General features: G+C 51.9%; 4 protein-coding genes across 4 annotated transcripts; all 4 read left to right on the forward strand.

Moving 5' to 3' along the window:
* Positions 1-86: 86 nt before the first annotated feature.
* On the forward strand, positions 87-14,106 carry POLR1B (RNA polymerase I subunit B; the record flags this gene model as incomplete). The annotated part of the gene is made up of 15 exons (XM_084202141.1): positions 87-230; positions 308-475; positions 2,265-2,411; positions 3,259-3,391; positions 4,394-4,530; positions 4,994-5,217; positions 5,924-6,095; positions 6,977-7,148; positions 7,951-8,232; positions 8,791-8,924; positions 9,357-9,527; positions 10,116-10,272; positions 11,078-11,274; positions 11,673-11,926; positions 12,745-14,106. The coding sequence occupies 15 exons, from the start codon at positions 87-89 to the stop codon at positions 13,622-13,624; spliced, it is 3,372 nt and encodes a 1,123-aa protein (XP_084058267.1). The 3' UTR covers positions 13,625-14,106.
* An 896-nt stretch (positions 14,107-15,002) lies between these two features.
* On the forward strand, positions 15,003-15,978 carry PTCRA (pre T cell antigen receptor alpha; the record flags this gene model as incomplete). The annotated part of the gene is made up of 3 exons (XM_084202665.1): positions 15,003-15,267; positions 15,506-15,541; positions 15,869-15,978. 3 exons carry the CDS (start codon positions 15,003-15,005, stop codon positions 15,976-15,978), a joined length of 411 nt encoding a protein of 136 aa, XP_084058791.1.
* A 534-nt stretch (positions 15,979-16,512) lies between these two features.
* On the forward strand, positions 16,513-20,067 carry CNPY3 (canopy FGF signaling regulator 3). The gene is made up of 6 exons (XM_084201706.1): positions 16,513-16,627; positions 18,323-18,446; positions 18,577-18,673; positions 19,039-19,161; positions 19,340-19,457; positions 19,593-20,067. Exons 1-6 carry the CDS (start codon positions 16,525-16,527, stop codon positions 19,796-19,798), a joined length of 771 nt encoding a protein of 256 aa, XP_084057832.1. The 5' UTR covers positions 16,513-16,524; the 3' UTR covers positions 19,799-20,067.
* Positions 20,068-20,394: 327 nt separating this feature from the next.
* GNMT (glycine N-methyltransferase) lies at positions 20,395-22,673 on the forward strand. Its single transcript, XM_084201704.1, has 6 exons — positions 20,395-20,659; positions 20,812-20,939; positions 21,253-21,366; positions 21,868-22,010; positions 22,163-22,284; positions 22,379-22,673. Exons 1-6 carry the CDS (start codon positions 20,454-20,456, stop codon positions 22,548-22,550), a joined length of 885 nt encoding a protein of 294 aa, XP_084057830.1. The 5' UTR covers positions 20,395-20,453; the 3' UTR covers positions 22,551-22,673.
* Positions 22,674-23,860: the final 1,187 nt, after the last annotated feature.

The raw sequence follows: 23,860 nt of genomic DNA on the forward strand, positions 1-23,860 counted from the left end.
ACGCGCGGGGCGCGGCGGGAGGCGGTGCGAGCCCCGCACGCGGCGGTCCCGGCGCGCGCCGCTTCCCGTGAGGAGGAGCGCGCGGCATGGCGGGCACCGGGACGGAGCCGCGCCCGGACCCGCACCGGCTGCGGATGCCGCGGCGCGGCACGACCCAGCGCGACCTCACCAGCGCCCACATCGAGTCCTTCAACTACGCCGTCAGCGAGGGCGTCTATCGCGCCGTGCAGGTGCGGGGGGCGCGGGGCTGGGGGCGCGGCGCCGGACCTTCCCCCGGCCCCGCTGCGCTGACCCGGTTCTGTTGCAGGATGTGCCCTCGGTGGAGTTCGCGCTGAAGGACACCCGGCTGGCGCTGACGCTGGTGGGGGTGTCCATCTCCCCTCCCGCCGTGCCGGCCGGGACGGTGTGCCAGGAGAGGAGGGTGTTCCCGGCTGAGTGCCGTGGGCTCCGCAGCACCTACCGCGGCAGGATCACCGTAAGTGCCCGCGCCCCGCCGCCCGCCCGCCCCGCACACGCGTGTCCCTGTCCCGGCCGAGCCCCGCACACGCGTGTCCCTGTCCCGGCCGAGCCCCGCACACGCGAGTCCCTGTCCCGTTCCTGTGCTGTAGTTTTAAAGGCCCCTTCCCGGCTCAGCGATCTCACGGGGGGTTCAGGGAGCGCTGCCCCCGCGGGCTCTGGGGTGTTGATGATGTGCGGCCTCGCTGTTTTTCTCCGCACATCAAGCTTGTCGTGGTCCCGGCCCCGCTACCCTTGTTTCCCGTTTCTCCCTGCAAGCAGCCAGGCAGCTTGGGAGACTTTGGCTGGAGACCCGTGTCATCCCAGAGAGCAGTGTAATCCAAATCTTGTTTCTGCAGGAATCCAGGTTTCCAAAATAGCGTTGTTCCCATACACAAGTCCAGAGCTATAAATCTCTCCTGTTCACAGGTTCTTGGTTTTTGTGAGGTGCTTTGAAATTTGCCTGGAGAGGAAGCATCCCCAGCAAATATTTTCCTTTGCAGTGTGAAAGGATTGCCCTGTTTTCTATTAAAATGATGTAGTTGTATCTGAGGTGATTGTTATGTGAGGCACCTGGTGCAAGGGAGCGCTTGCATGGAATCTCAGGTGTTTTGCTTGTTTTCTTTTTTGTTGTTGTTTTGTTTTGGTTTTTAATTTCTCTGAAGCTGTATACCTTGCCATGATAAAAGCCACTCTAAGTGTACTACCTTATCTGAAAATCAAAGTGGGGCAATGCAGATTGTTCATAGCTGTATTCCCAGTGGATCTTAAATTTTCCTGAGCTACACCTGATTTTGTTTTTCTTACCTTGTCTTGTGCTGGGACAAGTTAACCTCTGCCCTTCCCTACCCATGCACAGCAGAAAACAGTCAGTAATCACTCCCTGTTTCCACCATACAGCTTTAGCTCCATATCCCTCCCTCCTGTCCCCGTGCCCCAGGGTAGGATGTGAGCCTCTGCTGAGTCTGCTGAGCAGCTGTAGACCCTTAGTTATCACTTCAGGTGTAGACCAGGCTGCAGCAGTCCATGTGTAAGGCTGCTCTGTGGATTTAAAGGGGCATAGTGGCATTTCTCTTCCCTTTTCCAGTAATTTCTGAGACTCAGTTTACTCATTTTTGTTGCTGCCAGATGTTGAACCCATGTTCTTGTATTGCAGTGCCAGTGTTTCTCTCCTGCAGGTCAGCAGCTCTTTCAAAACCCATCATTCTGCATATAAAGTTAGGATTCTTTGCTCCCACAGTCTTCCTTCACCCACACTGCCAGAACTTGTTAATAAATTTTTTCTCCTGCATGCGTTTCTTTCTTGGTTTTCAGATCACTCGCAAATGTGCTAGGTGAAGAAAGGAAAGATTTTGTCAGGCCTGTAGTGTGGATATCTTTTCAGTGGACACTTGCTGTCTTCTTCTGCTTTTAACTGTTACCTTCTGAAGTTTCCTTTCCTGTCCTGTGGCTGCCTTTTTTTATTTAGGGTGCTCTGTTGAAGGGTCTGGAAGGCAAAGGAAGCCAGACCAACCTTGTTTGCTCAGCCAGCAGCCTCCTTACCTGACTCCAGACTTGTATGATTTTCTTCTGAGAACCCACACTGACTGTTCCCCAGAGTGTTATCTTTATGCATGTATCTGCTGGCTCTTTTTCTTATTATTGCTGCCATTTTACAGTGATACAAGTCTGTCCAACTGCTTGTGGTTGTATGAGAGGTACAGTTGATATAGCAGGAAACATTAAAAGGGCATCTTAACTTGCTTACTGTTGGTGTTGTGTTGTTTTAGGCCGACATCAGCTGGTCAGTGAATGACATGCCACAAGGGACTATCAAACAGCCCTTAGGGTATATTCCAATCATGGTGAAGTCCAAACTGTGCAACCTCTGTGGTTTTTCTCCACAAGACCTTCTGCAGCACCATGAGGAGGAAGAGGTAAAGGAGATTTTGAGAGTCAGGAAGGTCTGTGTTTTACCTGAGCCATCTTTCAGGTCACCTTCTCTTTGCAGGGCTTGAACATTGATATTTTGTTTGAAGTTTGACTTCCCATTTTCTCTTGAAAGCAGATTGTTTATGGGGGCTCAGGGAAGCAGCTTGAGAAGTTTGCGGCCGTGACTGTTCTTGAACACAGGGATCTGTTTGGTGTCAATACCTACAGTTTTGGTATAGAACCTCTCAGCTGCTACACAGCAACTGAGAATGCAGTGAAGGGGACTCTGCAGAGAGAAAGATTTGAAGAACAGGCGTTAAAAGAGACGTTTTCATTCCCAATTATCTTCTGCAGCTTTTTCCCTGTCTCCCCAGTAGCATGTTAGCTGTTTATAACTGAATACAAACTTACTTAGCTCTGCATTTTGAACTCACAAAAAAAGACAGAGAAAACTACAAAAGAAAACCAGAAGAGTAAGCTTGTATGTGACCAGACAGAGATCTTTTTGCTCTGAAAATCCTTCTGGTTTTTAAACTCAAAGTGAGAACTTCAGAGCTTTTTTAATTACTTTAAAAAGTTAATGTCAGCTATTCAGATAAGTTCCATTGATCACAAAGGTTTTTTCTTCCTCTAAATTGTGAAACATGCATCCGTTTCCTTGCACTCTGCTACATTTAGACTTCATAAGTCCCTGCTAAGGAGTAGCCTTTCCAAAAGCAGTGCTGAATCATGTCTTGCTATTTCCCATTAAATGTTTGGTTTTTGTTTATAGTGCAGGCATTTTTTTCTTTTACTCACAATGCCGATTCTGAGTTTCTAAGTGTATTAAAATGATTTTTATTTTCCTTCCAGGAAATGGGAGGCTACTTTATAATCAATGGCTTAGAAAAAGTAATCAGGATGCTGATTATGCCCAGGCGAAACTTCCCTCTTGCAATGACAAGACACAAGTGGAAAAACAGAGGCCCTGGTTTCACAGAGTATGGTAAGCTCAGCAGTTTCCTGCAGCATCCTAGTAACAACTGCTTGAGGACAAGTAGGAGCATCTGTAGCTGAATTTTGGTAGTTTGTTTTGTTGCAGTTCTTGTGTAATGTCAATATTTTTTGCTGCACATAAGAATAAAGGGTAGACACACCACCATGAAGGTACAAGCAAGAAGCAGGGGCTTGCCTTGTAGGAGCTGTCTGAGCTACCCATGGGGAGCAAGGAGATTTTATTCCAGGCCACCTTTAGTTGTGTGGAAGGTGTAACTAAAACCTCACCTTCAGTACAAGTCAGTGTTCCACTGAACTAATTTCACTGATTTTGGCCATACTTCATGATGGCAGATTTAATATCCATGAAGGAGAGTAAACTAGGTTCATGGCTGCACCTTGCCTTTGTCATGTATACTCAGCAAAACCAGTTTAAAATTTAATTAAGCCAGCAAATGTTAAATAGCATTTTAAACTCAGGTGTTGCCAGTTGCTGATTTGACTGGACCATGGTGCTTGAGCACACACTGTAGTTCCATGCTAGTTTATTTCAAGGCAGTGCCAGATTAGATGGTCCTTTTTTTGTTTTATTTTTCTTTGTCCTGCAGATGATAGTGTAGAGCTGGACCAGGAAACACTGCTGCTGCACTGCCACCCAAACACAGAGATAAGAGTGCCATTAGGAACAGTGCTTGTATCTTACTCTGTCCTACAATCAAAGGTTACAAACACTATAGTTGAGGCCTGGGTTTTTCTTTAAAAACTTTGTGCATCTTCCAAGCCTCCTAGCAAATGTGCTGACTGTTTTTAAAGAAAGACACTGCCCTCTTTAGCTAAGAGCTGAGTTGTTTATTTGAAGTGGCACACTGGCAGTGGAGTGTGATCTGCCTCACGTTCTCAGCCATCAAGTACCAAAGTTTCTCTCATGAATTGTCTCGCACTCCTTGGACATGATGCAGCCATGCAGCCACTTGGTTTTGTGCAGCTTGTACTGATGTTGTGATATTTGCAGGGGTGGTGATGCACTGTGTCAAGGATGAGCATACTGCAATAAATATGAACCTTCACTACTTGGAAAATGGCTGTGTCATGTTGAATTTCATTTTTCGCAAAGAGTTGTTCTTCCTCCCCTTGGGATTTGCTCTGAAGGTAAGTAATGAATGCTTGTCATTTCTATATTGAATAAACACAGAAGCTTTGCAAAGCATTTTTATTTTAAGTAATGAGAAGAAGCTAATTCCACTTGGAGTATTTTCAGTGATTGAAGAAAGGTCATCCAAACTGTGCAACACTAATCAAACACTCAGTCTGCAGCAGAGGAAGTGTCTATAGGGACAAGAGATGAGGGGAGAGTCACACACTCATGGTTTTGTGGGGCTTTTCTAATGAATGCTCTGGATGGAGATCATAATCAGTGTTTGAATATCCCCTGCATTGCTCTCTAAGCATCTCAGCCCCACAGCATTTTGGAGTTTTTGTTGTAGAAGGGCATTTCATCACAAATGAAAACCTAAATCATGGGTTAGTATACAGCCTTAGTTCTTTACCTGTATTTTGTAGACAAAAGTTGTTATGACCTTATTTTTCTGATCTGATAAACTTTGTCTCTCAGGCATTAGTTAATTTCCCAGACTACCAGATTTTTGAAGAGTTGGTGAAAGGAAGGGAAGATGACACCTTTTTTGCGAACTGTGTTACTGAGATGTTAAGAGCAGTGGTGGATGCCGGCTGTTTGACGCAGCAAAACGTCCTGGATTACCTGGGAAAGAGCTTCAGAGTGAAACTCAACCTGCCTGAGTGGTACAGCAATGAACAGGCTGCAGATTTCATTCTGAGGTCTGTATGTGGCTGGGATCCAGTGTCATTGTGTTGAATTTATAGGCATATGTGAGAGTATTATGATGATATGTGTTTTAATGGATTGACACAAGTATTCCCAAAACAGTTTCATGAGAGGGTGACTGCATTTTTGTGATGTCATTGAAAGACACAAAAGTTGAGGAAGAGAAGGTTAAAGCTAGCTCTCTGACTGAGGATCCATTTGGTGAACAGAAATACTGCAGTTTATTATCAGTTTCACACAATCTCTGTCAACTCTGAATAATCTTTATCTTTTAAAATGGCAGAAAATAAATGCTTTAAAATCTTCTTATGTGAAATAAATTAGAAAGCAGTGGAAGAATTGGCTTTGAGACTGTCAGTGTGGCAGGCATTCAACTAAAAAATTCATTTTTCCAGAAAAGTAGGTGTTTGCTCTTCCTCCAGCTTTAGGAATTAGGTGTGATTTTCCTTTTTTGTTCATGCTAGACTGTTGCTCAGCCCACAGTTTTCCATGCATGGCCTGATAGCAGTGGAGATTTGGAGTTTCTGTGACAGTACACTGATAGTGCTAACAGAAATATTTTGTAGTTTACATCTACTTGCCTTGTTAGGCTTTTATTTTTAAAAAAATTGGTTTACAGTTATTTAAGAGAGACTTGAAGAGCATGAAGCTAGCATGAAGAGATCATGGTAGTTGTCCTTCTTCTTTCTCTTCCTTCAGCAATTGTATCTGTATTCACCTGACCAATAGAACTGAAAAGTTCTACCTGCTCTGTATGATGACCCAGAAGCTCTATGCTTTTGCCAAAGGGGAATGCATGGAAGATAATCCAGACAGTCTTATGAATCATGAGGTGCTTACCCCAGGACAGCTTTTCCTTATGTTCTTAAAGGTAAGGGCATGGCTCCCCCATCTTTACATTTCTTTATTGATCAGAAGGTTGGTAACATGCCTCTGACTTAAACAGGTAACTTACTACTAATCTATTCCAATTCAGTTTATAGGGATATTTCCTTTTAGGATGCTGGGAGAAGAGAAGTTATGTTCAGAAGCTTGACTGTCCAATGAAGTTCACTGTGGGATAGTGGTTCTCATCCCCAAATAAGATACTTCCCTGTGTTAATACATATTCCTATAATCTTTCTTTTCCCCTTTAGCCAGAATTTTCTTTAGCATTGTTTTGTTGAAAGCTGGTAAAAAAATTCTCTACTATTTGAGTGGTTTGAAAGTGAACCTGAAAGCATTTTAGTGCCATGAAAAACAGCTACCAGGAGCCAGAAAAAGTTGTTTTCCTGCCTAGCCATTGCTGTCAGATCAGCAGGGGAGTGAGTTAACAGTCCCTTTTTCTTGAATCTAAGATCCTAAATAGTCTAAAGCATATAGTAGATACGGTGTACACTGTATACAGAGTTAACCTTGTGGTCAGATTGTAGGTACAGTTTCTGCTTTGGGTTGTCTGTGCTTTATGAAATTCTCTTATTGTGCTTCATTTGCCAGACTCATCACCATTCTGGGTGGAAGTGATTGCCAAGCTGTTGGGTGGGTGTTTTCCTTTTAGCTCTGTGTTGACATATACTATCAGCATCTTGATAGAATGAAGTCAGTGTTGGAAATAAGTCTGGAAAACTGTCAGTTCCTTAAAAGTTGTCCATCTTGCTAATTTCAGAGGAGTTCTGTGGCATGTGCAGCTGATGTGCTAGATTAGAACTGATGTTCTAATTTGAGTCTTTCCTGTCCTGTTTTAATTTTAAATCTCTCACTTTTAAACCGTAGGAGAGGCTTGAAACCTGGCTGCAATCTGTTAGGTTTGTTTTGGAGAAAAGAGCAGAAAAGGCAGATATCAGCCTAAATACAGACAGCCTGGTGAAGGCATTCAGCCTGGCACCGGACTTCACCAAGCCATTTGAGTATCTGCTTGCAACTGGAAACCTGAGGTCTAAAACAGGTAAATCTGCAGGCTTAAGGTGACCTTTTTTTTTCCTTTTTTCCTGTAAAACAAAATGAGGAATAATATAAAATTGATCTCTTAACTGGAAACAATTGCTTGTAGGCAGACATTGTACATTGTAACTGAATTGGTAAAAGGGGTTTGAAGAAAGGGATAGTTGAGGAAAAAGGCAAGATTTATGCACAAGCAAAGGCAGTGTGCATGGTATAGAACAGGTTAGTTATGAAAGCAAAGCCTCTACCCACATGAATTGTTGAAATGAAATTTAGCGTTTTTCAAAACAGCAACCATAATTAGATTTGCTTTCCCAAAGATTATTTCTTCTTAGAAGGTGCAGTGTAAGACAGAGAGGCATTTTTTTGATCACAACTGCCCTATTAATCATGTGAGCTTAAATGGAGAGAAACAGGTTTGCTGATGTAGGTTCAGATTTATCTGATGCTTCCCTGAAGTGCCCGGTATGACAGTGTTGTAATGGAGTGCCCGCTAGAAAATGAAATTAGATAAAAAACCTGCAGAATTTTGGTAAAAGATAATAGCTGCAAATTCCTATTTGCTTCACTGGCAATTACTTCCACATGTTTGTAAAAGGAACTAGATTTTAAAGAATAGCTTGGCATTTAAAGTCTCTAGGTCTCTTACAGGTCACTGACTTGCCTGTGCATGTGCACCTGCCTTGTTGGGATCCAGTGTGAGCATCTTTAGGGGTTGTGAAAAATAAGGAACTGTCTTGTAACATCACCCCGTGTTTCTTAAAGCTGGATGAGCTCCTGACATAAATCTCCCCTTTGTTCCCTAGGGCTGGGCATGTTGCAGGCCAGTGGTCTCTGTGTGGTGGGGGACAAGCTGAATTTCATCCGCTACCTCTCCCACTTCCGCTGCATACACAGAGGGGCGGCGTTTTCCCAGATGAGAACCACGACTGTGCGCAAGCTGCTGCCCGAATCCTGGGGCTTCCTGTGCCCTGTGGACACCCCAGACGGAGAGCCCTGTGGGCTGATGAACCACATGACAGCTCTGTGTGAAATTGTCACTGAGATGGTGCCCGTGACAGACATCCCACCTTTGTTATGTTCCCTGGGTACGTTTCACTGGCCTGATGGTTTAGTGAAGTGCCCCATGCCTGGGAAGGTTTCTTCATACAGCACCACAGCACACTGCTCAGTTGAGAAGTGAAATCAAGTTTGACCTGTACTTACTGGGCTTCTGCTTAGTGGTAAATAACACATTGCTTGTACAGGCACATCAGCCTGTAAAATTCAATGCCAGTGTCTCTCAGCTGTGTGCTGTAGTGTGAGGATGTTCACTGAAGCACAAAGAATTGCATAAGGAATTTCTCACATCCCTGAAACTGGACTAAAAAAAAGCAGTAACTTTGTAATGACCTGAATTGGGCTGCAGCTCACTTGTGATTGCCACAATAATGCGAATCCTTATTTCAGTCAGAAAAATAGGGAGGAGAGTGACATTCTAAGTTGTAAATGTTTTTCAATTTCCATTTAACCTGCCCATGACTTTGCCAAGAATGTTTTGATGTCTCAGAAAGTTTCTAGGTGTGAACTGAGAAGTGTAGAAATGACTCCTGTGTTTTGTTTGCTTTTTTTTGGCTGTTCTGTCCATCAACCCCCTCTTGCCACAGGTGTCACCCCCATTGATGCAGCTCCAAGCCAGCCTTACTCAGAGTGCTACAGGGTTGTGCTGGATGGCTCCATGGTGGGCTGGGTAGAGCAGGAGCTGGCTCCTGAGATTGCACAAACTCTCCGCCGTTTCAAGGTTTGTTGTCTTGTTTGAAACGTTTCTTAGCTAAACATCTTCAACATGCAGTGGTCAAAAATAGCAATGTTTGGAACTTCTTAGACTTCCCTTTTTTTTTTTTTTTCAGTCTGACCCAGTAGTTTATCTTTGGCTGTGTATTAGTATTGGAGTGTGCTTTTGTGTTACCTTTTTTATTAATTCATATGTTTCATCTGTTGGTTTACAAAGTTACAGTTTTTGAAAGAACGTTTTCTTGGAAAAGGCAAGATAAGACATATTCTGTCTTCTTTTTTGGTGGAGGTTTTTCTAAAAGTATTTCTAAGAACTCTTCACCATAGCTTTTTATTAGTGGCTACACCTATAGTTGATCTTATCATTGTGTGACCAGGTGGATGCAGTTTAGTTAAACTTGGTTTGTGTTTCTAGATTGTTATTTCTTTGCACCAACAGATAACACAAGAGAAGAGATTTCCTGCACGGGCAGAAGTGGTCCTTATCCCGATGACAGGAAAACCCAGCCTGTATCCTGGGCTCTTCATTTTCACTAACCCTTGCCGGATGGTGCGGCCTGTCAGAAACCTGGCCTATGGAAGGAATGAATGGATTGGGACTCTGGAACAGGTGGGGTTTGCATGTTCCCATGTTACAGAGGTGCCTGGCACCAAAAATGGGTTTGGTAAATATTTATGAAAGGAGCTGAGGATGAGGCTTGTGTTGAAGAGCTAGAATAGGTGACAGAAGGGGGTTTTTCACTCCTGCAAATTGATTTCTGGTAAATGTCATAGCTGGAATGTAGAGCTCTTTTTGAGATCTTCAGATCTGCTCTCGGTATTAACTCAGTGAAGATTTGAGGTGAAGGATTGCTGTGTTGTGTGTACCTTGTCATCTTGTGTTACGTGGTGTTTGCCAAATGGCTCCTGGACAGCCCAGTGGATTGCTGGGGAGCTCATCCACTTGGAACTATTAAAGTGGGAGAAAGAAAGGAGGACCCACTACTGCAGTTCTGTATTTCAGGCTTCCTTCCCATGCAGCTAATCTGTGATAGGTGGTTTACCAGCTCTCTGATTTGTCTTGCTAATACACTACAGTGCAGTCAAGAACCACAGGTAAAACTGAAATGGACAGAAAGCCATCGGAGACAGCTTTGTTTTGTTTCCTTCCCTTTAAAAGAAGGAAGTGTACAAGCATTATCCAATTTGATGCTTGCAGATCTTTATGAACGTGGCCACACTGGAGTCAGAGGTGGTGCCTGGAGTGACCACTCACCAGGAACTCTTCCCTCACAGCATTTTGAGCGTGGTGGCCAATCTCATTCCCTTCTCCGACCACAACCAAAGTCCACGGAACATGTACCAGTGCCAGATGGGTAAGTGCTGAAGTACCCAGTGCTGCAAGACCCTGGGCAGAGGGATTACCACCTCATTAACACCTCTAGTATATTTTTTTTTTTTTAATATATATGTGTGTGTGTGTGTATATGTGTATATATATGTATATCTATATGTGTGTACATGTATGTATATTTATAGATGTAGATATATTTGTCTTTTTATATATAGGATTACATATTTCATATATATTACATATTAAATATGTATATAATATATATATTTTAAATATATATAGGATTAACACCTTATATACGTCTAGTCTGACAATATTTTCAGAAAGATGAAAATACTTCAGAAGGATGAAAAGACTTCTTCTTTCTCATACTTTTCTCCAAGTAGCAATAGGACTGTTCAAAACTCAGTTCCCTTGCCAGGATATTGATGCTGCAGAAGCAAATGTTTTTTGGCCTGGGAAGTACATAACACAGGCCTCACTCTGGGAAACACTGGGGAGAAGAGACACATACATCCCCAAAAAATGACAAAACAAGAAAACACACAAAAAAATCTCCAAGTAAGCAAAACCAGAAACACCGCACCAACTTTAGTGGGGATTTTGAAATTGTAGGAAAAAAACCAAAATTAGATATAGTCCTTATGAAATGTTGTGAGAGGCATTGAGTATTGTGGTTCATAGAAAAATTATAGCTGGGCTTAGGGCAATTATTAAATTCCAAGGAGGTTAAGATTGATAATCCCTCTAAATTTGTAAGTATTTCCAGCTTTTTTCTTAACAAGATACATGGAGGAATAAATCCAGGTTTCCCTCCTTCCCTGCAGGAAAGCAGACCATGGGATTTCCTGTGTACAACTACAAGGATCGCTCGGATAACAAGCTGTACCACCTGCACACCCCCCAGAGCCCTCTGGTGAGGCCCAGCATGTATGACTATTATGGGATGGACAGCTATCCCGTTGGCACCAATTCCATCGTGGCTGTCATCTCCTACAGTGGCTATGACATGGAAGATGCAATGGTAAGCCACCAGAAGGAAAAAAATCCTGCTATCCTGTGAAGGAATTTGATGTGGGGCTCTGGGAGTAGGGGTGATACTCAGCTGAGAAGACCCTGCTTTCTGTCTGTGCTGGTGCTCACACCTTTTGGGCAGATTCAGCAGCACAGGGGTTGTATTGTTGCAGCAGGCAGTGCTGGAAGTGCTGGAAGTAGAGCAGAGTTTTGTTTATCCAAGACCATGGCCTTCCAGCTCTGAAAAATGCTGGGGTTATACAAGGCTTGAGCTTTTTGGAATGGTGACTTACTGGGAGACTTTAAAAAGGCAATGTTCCCATTTTGGTCTGATGCTTACCTTTGTAAATGTTTTCTTCTTTGAAATTATCAGCAAGTCTTTAACAGGCTTTTGTTTCTCCTTTTTAGATCGTAAATAAATCTTCCTGGCAGAGAGGATTTGCTTATGGAAGTGTTATCAAGGCAGAGAGCATTGACCTTTCCCTTAAAGCCAGCAGGGCAGGAGATAATTTAGTATTTGGCATCAGGCCTGGTGATCCAAACATTGGGGAGAAGCTGGATGCTGATGGACTGCCTTTTGTAGGGTCTATCCTGCAGCCTGGGGACCCCTTCTACAGCTTCATGAACCTCAACACAGGGGAGACCTTCACTGTGTACTATCCGTAAGTACAGCTCGTTGCTCCTGGCTCTGCTCACCCCGTGAGGAGGGCAGTTGGCCCTTTCCCTGCAGATGTTCCCTTTTTCCTCACATAGTAGTGTCCATGGCATGACAGAGAGCATGAAGTTCATGCTGTAGGTGACTCCCATGTATCCCATATTTTCTCTAAGCTAGTGTGTGCTGCAGAGCCGGCTTATCCCAGGAGGATATTTTTTTGGTGATTTGCCTGTGCTGGTTGTATGTTGACATGGTAACAGTTAAGCCTGCAGCAGACCCCTGGCACATGGAATATCAGGCTGAGGGCTCATCTATAGAAGGAGCACAACCCTGAACAAGGCACTTGTCAAAGCTCACACTTTGCCTTCCCTTTCTGCTCTGAACTTCCCTCTCTACTGAAGAACTGAATGGGGTTCTTTATTTTGGGATCCCATCAGTCTGGTGTGAATTTATTGGTGGTAGGGAGAGGGGCTGCTACCTTAACACAATGGAACTGGCCGTAGGATGTATTTTATCTGACACAAAGTGTGATCCAGATGAACAAGGTTGAAGTGATCCTTATTTTAAATCATGGGTGGCACATTACCCGATCAGCTGAAAGCAGTACCTGAATTGCACTTGGAAGATGCCTTTGCATTGTTTCCTTGCCCTAATTCCAAAATAGTCTGAGTTCCCTTACTATTGAGTAGTACTTTGAAGAAGGGTGTTGTTTCTCAGCAGTCCAAGGACATTTTATAAGTGGTTTTTTGCTTCATTTTCCTTTTGAAACTAAAAATTATTATCAAACCTGACACCTTTGCTGTGATTGTTCTTCCACCTACACAGGAGTAAGGAAGTGGGCATTGTGGACAACGTTAGGTTGTGCAGCAATGACCGTGGCACTGGGAAGTTCAAGAAGGCTTGTATCACTGTGAGGGTTCCCCGAAATCCCACTATTGGAGACAAATTTGCCAGCCGTCACGGACAGAAAGGTATCCTGAGCCAGCTGTGGCCTGTCGAGGACATGCCCTTCACGGAGAACGGGATGGTTCCAGACATCCTCTTCAACCCTCATGGCTTCCCCTCCCGCATGACCATTGGGATGTTAATTGAGAGCATGGCAGGGAAGTCAGCAGCCCTGCACGGGGTGTCCTATGATGCCACTCCCTTCACCTTCACGGAGAAGAAATCTGCTCTGAAGTACTTTGGTGAGACTTTAGCGAGAGCGGGTTACAATTTCTTTGGCACTGAGAAGATGTACAGTGGCATCAGCGGGGTGGAGCTGGAGGCAGAGATCTTTGTGGGGGTGGTGTACTACCAGCGCCTGCGCCACATGGTCTCCGACAAGTTCCAGGTGAGGACCACGGGGCCCCGAGACGCTGTCACCAACCAGCCTGTCAAGGGCAGGAACGTGGAAGGGGGGATCCGCTTCGGCGAGATGGAGCGGGATGCTCTGCTGGCCCACGGCACGTCCTTCCTGCTGCAGGACCGCCTGTTCAACTGCTCCGACGGCTCCATAGCCTACGTGTGCACGAGCTGCGGCAGCATGACGTCCCCTGTGCTGGAGAAACTGTCCCAGTCCTCTGTGACCAGCAGCAGGAGGTACTCCTGCTCCGTCTGCAGCGAGGTGGATGCCATCGAGGTTGTCCCTGTGCCCCATGTCTTCCGCTATTTTGTGGCTGAGCTGGCGGCCATGAACATAAAAACAAAGCTCAATGTGGAGTAGCTTGGTCCTTGGCATGGTGATGGTTGGAGGGAGGAGGCACATATCAAGTCTTGTCCTTGTCCTTGAGTTTCAGGTATTAAGTCAGTTCTCAGGTTCTTCAAAAGAATTGAAGATTAATTTGATGTTTGTATTGCGACAGGGTGCTTGCCAAGCTGTAGGTGGGGCAAGGAAAGATGGCTCTGTTGGTTTTTTTTGGACTTCTAAAGGATCACCAGCTATTGAGATGCGTATGAAAATCAGGAAACATTGCTGCTCCACCCAACCTCCTGGTTGAGAGTTGATGGGGTTCTTAGAATTCAGGCTGAAACTGTAGGTATGAAGAGGTCATAAAACAGCATGAAGTGAATGCTGGAAATTACAAAAAAAAATTTTTCTGTTGTTTTTTTTCAAGAAAAATCTTCGAAAAATGTATGCCTTAATGATGGGGTTGTGTTGAAGTTACTGTACATGTTCTTTCTTTATTTCAATACATGTGCCTTGAGTCATAAAGAAGGTGGCACAAAGTTCTGCTGCGTGAAGCCACAGCCTTGACTGCAGGTAACCAAGGCTGCCCTGCCAGGTGTATCCTAGAAGTGTTTGGTGTCACCAAGCCGAGCAGTGCTGGGGTTTGGGGTTTGTTTTGGGGCATTTGGCTGAAGAAGAATAAAGCCAGAGGCATTTCCAGCCTGGCTCGTGCATGTGCAGCGTGGATCTTGTAGGACTGGAGCTCGTCCTCCCCTTAAGTCCACAGCAGCTGCCACTCAGCCCGCCCTGTCCCAGGTGTCGTCCGTTCCCCCCTGCCCGCTCTGGCCCCCGTGGGGCCGAACGTGTGCCCCGGGCGCAGCCAGAGTTCTTGTGTAGTTCCTTCTTCATCTGCCGGCAGCGTCCTGCTGGGCCGGGGGGTGCTCCCGGCGCTCGGCAGGCAGTGGGGGTGTCCCGGGGGGCGAGGCGCGGATGTGCGGTTCCCGCAGCACCCCGGGGGCCGGGACTCGCTCTGTGGTGCGACCGGGAAGGAGCGGCGGCCCCGGCGGGGCGGAGCGGGGCTGTACCACCGGCGAGGGGGCGCCGCGCCGGCCCCGCAGCCCCGGCGGTGGGCGGTGCAGCTGGAGCTGCGGGTGGGGGCTGAGCCCCGGCGGCCCCATGCGCGGCAGCTGCCATGGAGCTGCTCCGGGTGCTGCTGGCTGCCGCTCTGCTCCCGCTCCTGCCCCGTGAGTACCCCCAGGACAAACCCAGGAGGTGGAAAGGCCGGGTGCCACCCAGCCTGGATGCAAAGGCTGAGCTCTGCCGAGCTGGCAGCCGTGCTGGGTGGGATGTGCGAGGGAAGCAGTGCCCCTAAACCTTGTCTCCCTCAGTTGGCAGGGCAGCTGTGCCACAGCCTACGCTGACCCGGCCATTGAGCATGGTGCTGGCTGGGCAGCGCCGGCAGCTGGTGGTGTGCGTGGTGAGCGACCTGGCCCCCAGCTCTGGCCATGCCGTCTGGATCTCCGGTGGGAACGGTAGCATCCTGCAGTCCTTTGCCTATGGGGCCTCCCAGGAGGATGGTGGCACCGTCTGCTCCGTCTCCCTCCTTTCCAGTGACCCCCCGCGCGAGAGGGAACTTGCTTGCCATGTGGGGGCCAACAGGACCTCCCCGTCCCACAGCTCCCGCCCTATCCGCATCACAGGTATGGCCCTGCTGCCACCCCCTCTGCCTGCCTTGGCCACTGCTGCCCAGCCCAGTGGGTGCACCCGTGGCCCCCGAGGAGGGAGATCGGCAGGGCCTCTGGGGCCAGCAGGGAGCAGGTGTGAGGCCCTAGGGGCAAACGTTGCTGTCCCGATCACAGGAAGGGGTTTGTGGCTAGCCCTGCCATGCACCTGGTGCTGGGCTGCCAGTGCCTCCCCAGCTGCTCTTTCATCCCACAGGCAACGAGGAGACAGCAGAGCTCTGTAGCACAGCTGGTGAGTCTCTGGCCCCTGCCTGGTGGGAGTGTCAGCTTCCTGGGAGAAAGCCCTGGAAGGGGCTTGGCTGGGGCTATGTGGTGGTTGGGATGGGTTTTCCCAGTGTTATGGGACTGGGGAAGAGGGAAGGAAGCTTCACCTTGTTGGGAAGAATGGGGAAACTGGGTCAGAGCCAGCCTGCCCTTAGGAACAGCATGAGAGTGACATGAGGGTGTCTGGAATGTGTAAAGATCTCAAGTCTGCCCCAACATGGCCCGGTGGCAGGCCTGCAAAGGACGTGGGTGCAGGGGGTGTCTGTGCAGGCATCACCTCACCCTTCCATTGCAGTGTCACCGGCCCCTGCCTTGGCAGCGCTGCTTATGGCTGTCCGTGTGGTGCTGCTGAAGGTCGTGCTCTCTGACGCTGTCCTCACCTCCATCCTCCTCGCCCAGAGCTGAGGGCATGAAGGGTAAGTCCCCCTGGTTTGGTGTAGGGGTGTGGAAGTCACTGGAAATATCCTGGAGACTAGAGAGGGGACCCCTGAATGGAGGAGGGAGAAGACCCAGTGTTGGTTGGGGGAGGTACTGGATGGGAATCTTGGTTTGAGGAGACGAGAGAGGAGCTGACACATTTCTGTGGGTGGCAGGGCCCTGGAATTTCCCGGAGGATGGGAAGGGGCCCAGAATTATCCAGAGGCAGGGAAGGGGCCCCAAAGTATCCCGGGGCAGAAGGTTTCCAGAATTCCCGAGGCAGGGAGGACTCCCGAGGGCTGTGGAGTACCCCGAGGTACCCCCGCGGCCACGTGCGCGCCCCTTCCCACGTGGGCGCTCGGCGGGACCGCCCGGGGGCGGCGCTACGGGGGCCGCGGGCCGCTGGGATTGGTTGGCGGCGGCCGGTGGGGATTGGTCACGCGGGTTACGCGCACCTCCGCCATTGGCCGGCGCCGCGGGGTCGCCATGGTAACGGGGCGTGGCGGGGTGGGAGCGCGCCCCGGAAGCGGAGTCATGGCGGCGGCGGCGGGGGCAGCGTTGCTGATGCTGCTGATGGCGGCGGCGCTGGCAGGGGGCGACGACTCGGACTGGGTGCGACTGCCCAGCAAGTGCGAGGGTAAGCGGGGCCTCGGGGGGCCGGGCTGATCGGCGGCCGCCCGCTATCTGCTCGGGCCGGGGGTTACTGGTGCGGGGCTGCGCCCCCGCGGGCTGCTCCTCTGCCCGCCTCCTGCCCGCGGGCATCGCTATTCCCGGCAGTCAGTTGATCGCCTGCCGGTTCGTAGCTGGGACTGGTCGTGTGTGTGTGTGCTCCTTACAGTTTCGTCTCTGTGATGCTTTCTGTCTGAGTATCCCTTTGGTTCACAGGCAGTCCAGGGTAGGTCATGATGAGCATTTGCTGTCTGGTGCCGTTTCCTCTGTCTTTGTTGTGCAGGCACATGTGGAGCTGAACAGCAAAGAGAAAATTTAAAAATAGGGAGTTCTTTACAAAACTTTCCCTGCCGGGGAAGCAGCTCTGGAGATGCTGATGTCCAAGTTCTGCTGTGGCACCAGCGTAACCTCAGAGAAGCATCAGAGCAAGCACTGACCACACTCTGCTCCTCTTCCTGCCCAGGCTTCGAACCTGTGTCAGTGCTCAGCAAAAGCTGCAGGGAGCATCTGGATAACTGGACTCAGCACTGAGCACTCCTCCTGGCATGTGTGGGGACACTGCAGCAGGTGTGGTGTGGAGGGGGACATCCTTGAGATCCGAGCTCCAAGGGTCTTCAGGAAGGAGAGATCATCCCACCTGAGAAATGGCCACAGTTGCCTCCAGCCCCTTGTGCCAGCAGAGAAAGGATTGTGCAGGAGGTGTGCAGAGGGTTTCTCTGCGTGTGCATGGGAGCTCTGGAGAAGCCACCTTGCTCTCTTCCTGCCTGGGGCATCTCTCAACTCACATAATTGCCTGGGAGAAGATACTGGCTCATTGCTGTCAGACCATTCCTGCTGAAGCTTGGCACTTCTCCTAAAGTAGAGCTCGAAGAAGAGGTGGCTCCTGACAAACAGGACCCCACAGCACTGGACAAAGCTTTCTCCAGCCTCCTGAGACCCTGTTTTTGCAGGAGGAATAGCCACACCATGCCTGGCTTCCATTCCTCCCCATTCCCACTTGTAAACCCCTGAGGTATTTCTCCTGCAGTCTGTTTCTATAGCTCTGTTGGGCTCTTTTTACAGAAGAAATAAAGCCTTTTTTTTAGCTTTATAAAAATAACCCTGCACTGTTTTCTAAATCTCTTGAGGGTGTGGTCTCTGCAGGCAGAGCCCCAAGTTGTGTTGCTGGAGGCCACAGCCAGCACTTGGTGCTGTCACCCAGCCCACCAAGCCCTGCCAGCTGCTCAGTCCCCAGCACAGCCCCAGTGTCCCCAGGGCACTGAGAGCACAGAACCAGTACGAGGTGGGACATGCTGCCGTCACGAGGAGAAGCTCTGAGCCACACTGGGACTTGTGTTGTGAAAGGACCCTGTGTTCTTCCAAAAGGAGGAGAGCAGCTTGTGGCAGAGAGGTGGAGGCTTCTGGGGGGAAAGCTGCAGGCAAAACTGAGCCTGTGTGACTTCCAGCTGTGCCACAGCAGCTGGTTTACTCTGAAACACTGGTTTGGGTGCTCCTGCTTCAAGCGTTCTCTAGTGGAAGCAGCTGAGCCATTCCTGGTTATTTCTTTGGATGGCCAAATGCCTGGTTCCTGGGCTGGTTCTTGCTGCTGTCCCAGGTGCTCTGTCCCGCTGCCTGTCTGAACAGTGAGACCCCCTAAAGCACTCGTGCTCTCTCCTTTCCACAGTGTGCAAGTACGTAGCAGTGGAGCTCAAATCTGCCTTCGAGGAGACTGGCAAGACCAAGGAGGTGATCGACACCAAGTATGGCTTCCTGGACGGGAAGGGCTCTGCTGTCAAGTACACACAGTCGTAAGTGGGAGTGGGCCGGGAGGCTCCTGCTGCTGTCACTGCCTCTGGAGCCGGGGGCTTTGGGAGGCTCACCCTGTGCCTGGCTGTTGCTGGGGGCCCATGCCTAGCCTGAGCCTTTCTCTCCATGCAGGGACATCCGGTTAATTGAGGTGACAGAGAACATCTGCAAGCGGCTGTTGGATTACAACCTGCACAAGGAGAGGAGCGGCAGTAACAGATTCGCAAAGGTGAGGGCTGTTCCTCCAGTTCCTGCTCCCAAACATGCCTCGCTCATCCCTTCACTGCCAGAGTGACAAACCAGGGTCATTCTTCCCATCCTCTGGACCCCCTGATAGTGCCTGGCATGCAAGGCCACACTGCCCCCCAAGTCAGATGTGGGGTGCTGTCTTCCTCTGGGGTTTGGGACCAGGTTTGCAGAGGGGAAGTCGCTGCCACTTGAGCTTCCCCCCTGATAACGCTGATGCCCCCAGGGATCTGGTTTGCATGTTCTGCATGGCTGGGCAGGGTCGTGTGGCTGACACTGAGAGGAGAGAGTGAGAGATCTGCAGGAGGAGCACCACTTCACCAGGCTGTGCTGCTCCCTCCCTCACAGGGCATGTCAGAGACGTTCGAGACCCTGCACAATCTGGTGCACAAGGGTGTCAAGGTGGTGATGGACATCCCCTACGAGCTGTGGAATGAGACCTCCGCTGAGGTGGCTGACCTCAAAAAGCAGGTACCCCGCCCCGTGGGATTTGCCCTCAAAAAACCTTGTAGGCTGGAGTGGAAGGGGGGAAGAGCATCCAGGGGTGCACTGTTGGGAGCAGGATGTTGGCAGGACCTGTGGCAGGAGCCTGGCCCTGGTCCTGCCACACCAGCACATGTCTGGAGCTGGGCTCTCCTCTCTGCCCTAGTGCGATGTGCTGGTAGAGGAGTATGAAGATGTGATCGAAGATTGGTACAGGCATCACCAGACGGAGGATCTCTCCCAGTTTCTCTGTGCCAACCACGTGCTAAAAGGAAAGGACACAAGTAAGTCCTGGTTGCTTCCAGGGGCTGAAATAATGCAGGAATGCTTGGGAGGGCAGGGGAGCCTTGCTAAAGCATGGGGAGTCTTGCCTCTCCATCAGAGCCCCCTCTGCCCCTCTCTTCTCCTCTTTTCCCTAGGCTGCCTGGCAGAGAAGTGGACTGGCAAGAAGGGTGATTTGGCAAGCGTGGGGGAGAAGCAGAGCAAAAAAAAGAGTGGGAAGAAGAAGAAAAAGGGCCAGAAGGATGAGCGCGAGGGAGCTGGCAGCCTTCCGGACACAGGGGAGGCCCTGGAGGGGGTCCAGGAGCAGGCTCCGCTCACCCACAGCCCAGCTGATGAGCTGTAGGCACGCAGCCCCTGCCCCCAGGGCCGCCCGCTCCGGGGTTTCACCCCGCTGTGCCTATGGGTACCAAAGGAAAAGGGACTTGTGACCCGGGGGAGACCGGAGCGCCTGGCCCCGCCTTGCCAGCCTGGGTGCTATCCCGTGATTCGGTGTCACGAAGCCGCGGACCCAGCCCTGCCGCATCCCTGTCGGGGGCTCCAGCTCCGGGAGGCCGCGAGTGCTGCCCCGCCGCCGGCCCCTCGCACGCCGCCGGGACTGTAAATAAAGACGTTTTCCCCAGAGTCGCCGCCGCCACTGCCGGCCCTGCTTCTGCTGCTGCTGGGTGCGGGATGAGCGCTGCTGCGGCCCGGGGAGGCCGGTGAGGGGCGGGCAGGTCCCGCGGGCCGGGCCGGGCCGGGCCCTGACCCCGCCGAGGCAAAAGTCGGGGCCGTGAGGGGCGCGGCGCGAGCGCTGCCTGGCAGCGCTCATTGGCGGGGCCGAGGCCGGGAGGGGCGTGGCCTGGCCGGGGGCGGGAGGGGCGCGGCGCGACAGGCGATTGGCGGGGCAGCGGGGGCGGACGCGGCGGGGATTGGCGGGCGCGGGGGGGCGGGGCGCAGCGAGGCTGAGGGGCCGCGGCCGCGTCGGTGTCCGGGTCTGGGTCGGTGTCGGTGGCGGCGGGATGGTGGACAGCGTGTACCGGACGCGGTCGCTGGGAGTGGCGGCGGAGGGGCTGCCGGACCAGTACGCGGACGGGCGGGCGGCCCGCGTGTGGCAGCTGTACATCGGGGACACGCGGGGCCGCACGGCCGAGTACCGCAGCTGGCTCCTGGCGCTGCTCCGCCAGCACCGCTGCCGCTCCGTCCTGGACGTGGCCTGCGGCACCGGGTGAGGCCCCGCGCCCCGCTCCCGCCCAGCTCCCTGGTGTCCCTTCCCCCAGCCCGCGGCTACCCGGGCCCTCGCTGCCCCCGGCCATCCCCAGTGCCCCCCTCCCCGGCCCCCTGTGCTGCCCCCGGCCCCGCTGACAGCCGTGTCCCCAGGGTGGACTCCATCATGCTGCTCGAGGAGGGCTTCCAGGTGACCAGCGTCGATGCCAGCGACAAGATGCTCAAGTACGCGCTGAAGGAGCGCTGGGAGCGGCGCAAGGAGGAGCCCTTCGACCGATGGGGTGCGGGGGCTGTGGGGGCCGGGAGGGGCTGCGGACGCTGACACGCTGCCCCAGCGCACTGTCCGTGGCCCCGCGCAGTGCTCGGGCAGCTCATGTGCGACTGCCGCCGGTCGGGTGGCCTTGCTGCGGGGACCTGACAGTGCCAGATGCTCGGCAAAGACGAGCCATGGTGCTTGCCTGTCTGGATGCAGGCCAGAGGCCAGAGCAAGCAGCCACAGGGGCCTGGGGAGGGCTGGGTGATGCTGGGATGGGGTCTTGCAGGCAGGGGAGGCTGTTAGGTGTTCCTACCCTCATCCAATTCCTTGTGCTGCAGTCATCGAGGAGGCTAACTGGCTCACTCTGGAGAAGGACCTGGAGAAGCCAGGGGATGGGTTTGATGCGGTCATCTGCCTCGGGAACTCCTTTGCACACCTGCCTGATTTCAAAGGTGAGTTGGGGCAGGGGAGAGGAAGGGAAGTACCTGTGCATGCATGGTGTCTTCCAGCAAGCTGGAAACATGTCCTAAGTCATGGCATTGTTGGAATGGGATTATGCACAATGGAGCTGCTGTTTCATGGTGCATCTCCAGGGAGGGTGGAGCTGAGGCCCCACTGCCCCAGTCTGTGCCATGAGTGGGCCAACTTGGTTCCATGGTCATGGAGGTTTGTGCATCAATGTCACTGCTGTGACAAGGCTGGAGGCACACCCAGATTTGTGCCACAAAGGCGGGTGGTGGGTTTCCCACGTGGCACGCTCTGTTCCAGTGAGGCTGAGAACATGCCTGAGCTCATGCCGTGGGTGGGGCTGTGGGTTCTCCAAGCTGAGATTTGGGGGAAGATGGTAGGGGCTAGTATTTGTGTGTGCATGTGTACGTGTGTATGGGTAAGATAAGGGCATATGGACTGTGCCATGGGGTACAGCCAGTGCTTGGAGACGCCATAGTTTCTAGGGGACCAGAGTGACCACAAGCTGGCCCTGAGGAACATTGCCAGCATGGTGAGGCCCGGGGGTGTCCTCGTCATTGACCACCGCAACTACGATCACATCCTGGCCACGGGCTGCGCGCCGCCCGGCAAGAACATCTACTACAAGGTCGGTGGCTGGCATGTCCTGCCCCATCCCAATCCCCTTTGCCCCAGCCCCACGGCCTCAAGTGGGCCAGGCAGGGCAGGCAGCAGGATTGTGCCCAGGCTGGGGGCCATCGAGTCCCCACAGGACACAGACGTTCTCCTGTGGTCTCCCAGAGCGACTTGACCAAGGACATCACCACCTCGGTGCTGCTGGTAAACAACAAGGCACACATGGTGACCCTGGACTACACGGTGCAGGTCCCCCCCACTGAGGCGGGGGCAGACCCGGAGCTGAGGTGAGAAGAGCTGCAGAGGGCGCTCCCGGCGTGGGGGGGTGGCTGGCACTGTGCCCCGCTGTCCCCCTGCCTCACCAGCACTGCCTCCTTGCAGCAAGTTTCGCCTCTCGTACTACCCGCACCGGCTGGAGGCCTTCACAGCCCTGCTGAAAGGAGCCTTCCAGGGAAAGTGCCAGCACAGCGTCCTGGGCGACTTCCAGCCCTACACACCGGGCCAGGCCCACGTGCCCTGCTACTTCATCCACGTCGTGAAGAAGACAGGCTGAGGGGGCTACGGAGATGGGACTGTGGTGGCTGAGAGCTCCAAGCAGCTGTGGGTCCAAGCGGGGGGTGGGGACATGGCTGAGAGCCACCTGGGAGACCCCACCCCTTAATTAAGAACACTTGTGAGAGCTACCTTGGATCATGGTCCGTGTGTCCCTGTATGGGCAGGGTACGGGGCAAGGGGGATGGCCACTGCCTCCTCAGGACTCTGTGGAAGGAGGTGCTCAGCCTGGGGGCAGCACAGGAGGGGTGCAGGCACAGCTGCCCCACCAAGGCCCCAGCTGCAGGTGGGGCCTGGGGCTTCCCTTGAAGCGGGAAGGAGAGGGTGAGCTGGCTCCCAGGTGGTTGCACACCCCAGCTGAGTCCCTGCAGCACCACTCACAGGAGTGTGCTGGAACCTGTTATCTCACGTGCACCTCCCAAACAGGTGCTGACTCCTGTTCTTGACACTCCTCAGCCCCACACGGGGTACCCACTCCTTCACTGGAGCTCGCAGAAGGGGGAGGCTCCACGCTGCAGCCTCCACCAGTGCTTCTGCTGTGGCTGCAGCTCCCTCCCTCCCACCCTGGGGAAGATGTTGTGCCCAGATCCGGCAGCACGGAGCACTGCGGTCAGGGATAGCCCTGCCTGAACACGCTCAGGCACCAGAGCCACAGGGCTCCAGGCATGCACCAGCTGCAAACTCACTCATGGAATGCCAGAAGCTGCTGTGGAACCAGCCCTTAGCAGAGGAGCTCCAGGGGGAGCAGGCCCTCACAGCAACACTTGGCCCAGGGATCCAGCTGTCAGCAGGCTCAGTGCCTACAGCAGGTGGGGCAAAAACCTGGCACCAGCAACCCCTTGGGCTGCACAAAGCTGAGGGCAGCTGCAGGCACCTGGCCACAGCAGCTGCCAAACACAGCTCCAGTGCCATTTGTTGGGAAGCAGGGGCTATGCAATGGCACCAGCAGCTGCTGTGAGGCTGCGGAGGGAGGTGAGACAGGACCTCAGGGGGTCTGGGCCAAGTGGTGCTCAGCACTAATTAGTGCAGACTGGGCAGCTCCAGGCTGTTCCAGACAAGGTTTGAGTATTTCCAAGGCTGAAGCTCCCCCTCTCCCTGTGATAAGTTTTTCCCCTTGTCCAATGGGAATTTTGCTGTCGCTTGCTCCTACTGCCTCATGTCCTGTCACCCAGTGTCTCCAGCAAGAACTGAGCTCCTTCTGCAAAGGGAGCTCAGCTCACAGCCAAGCAAGTGCCTCTCCCTCAGGCCTTCCTCATCCACCACAGGCTCCAGCCATTCTGGCAGGATGAGAGTGGCCCCAGTCTAGTTCAC

Source organism: Fringilla coelebs (genome assembly GCF_963513975.1).
Source record: "Fringilla coelebs genome assembly, chromosome: 3".
NCBI lineage: Eukaryota > Metazoa > Chordata > Aves > Passeriformes > Fringillidae > Fringilla > Fringilla coelebs.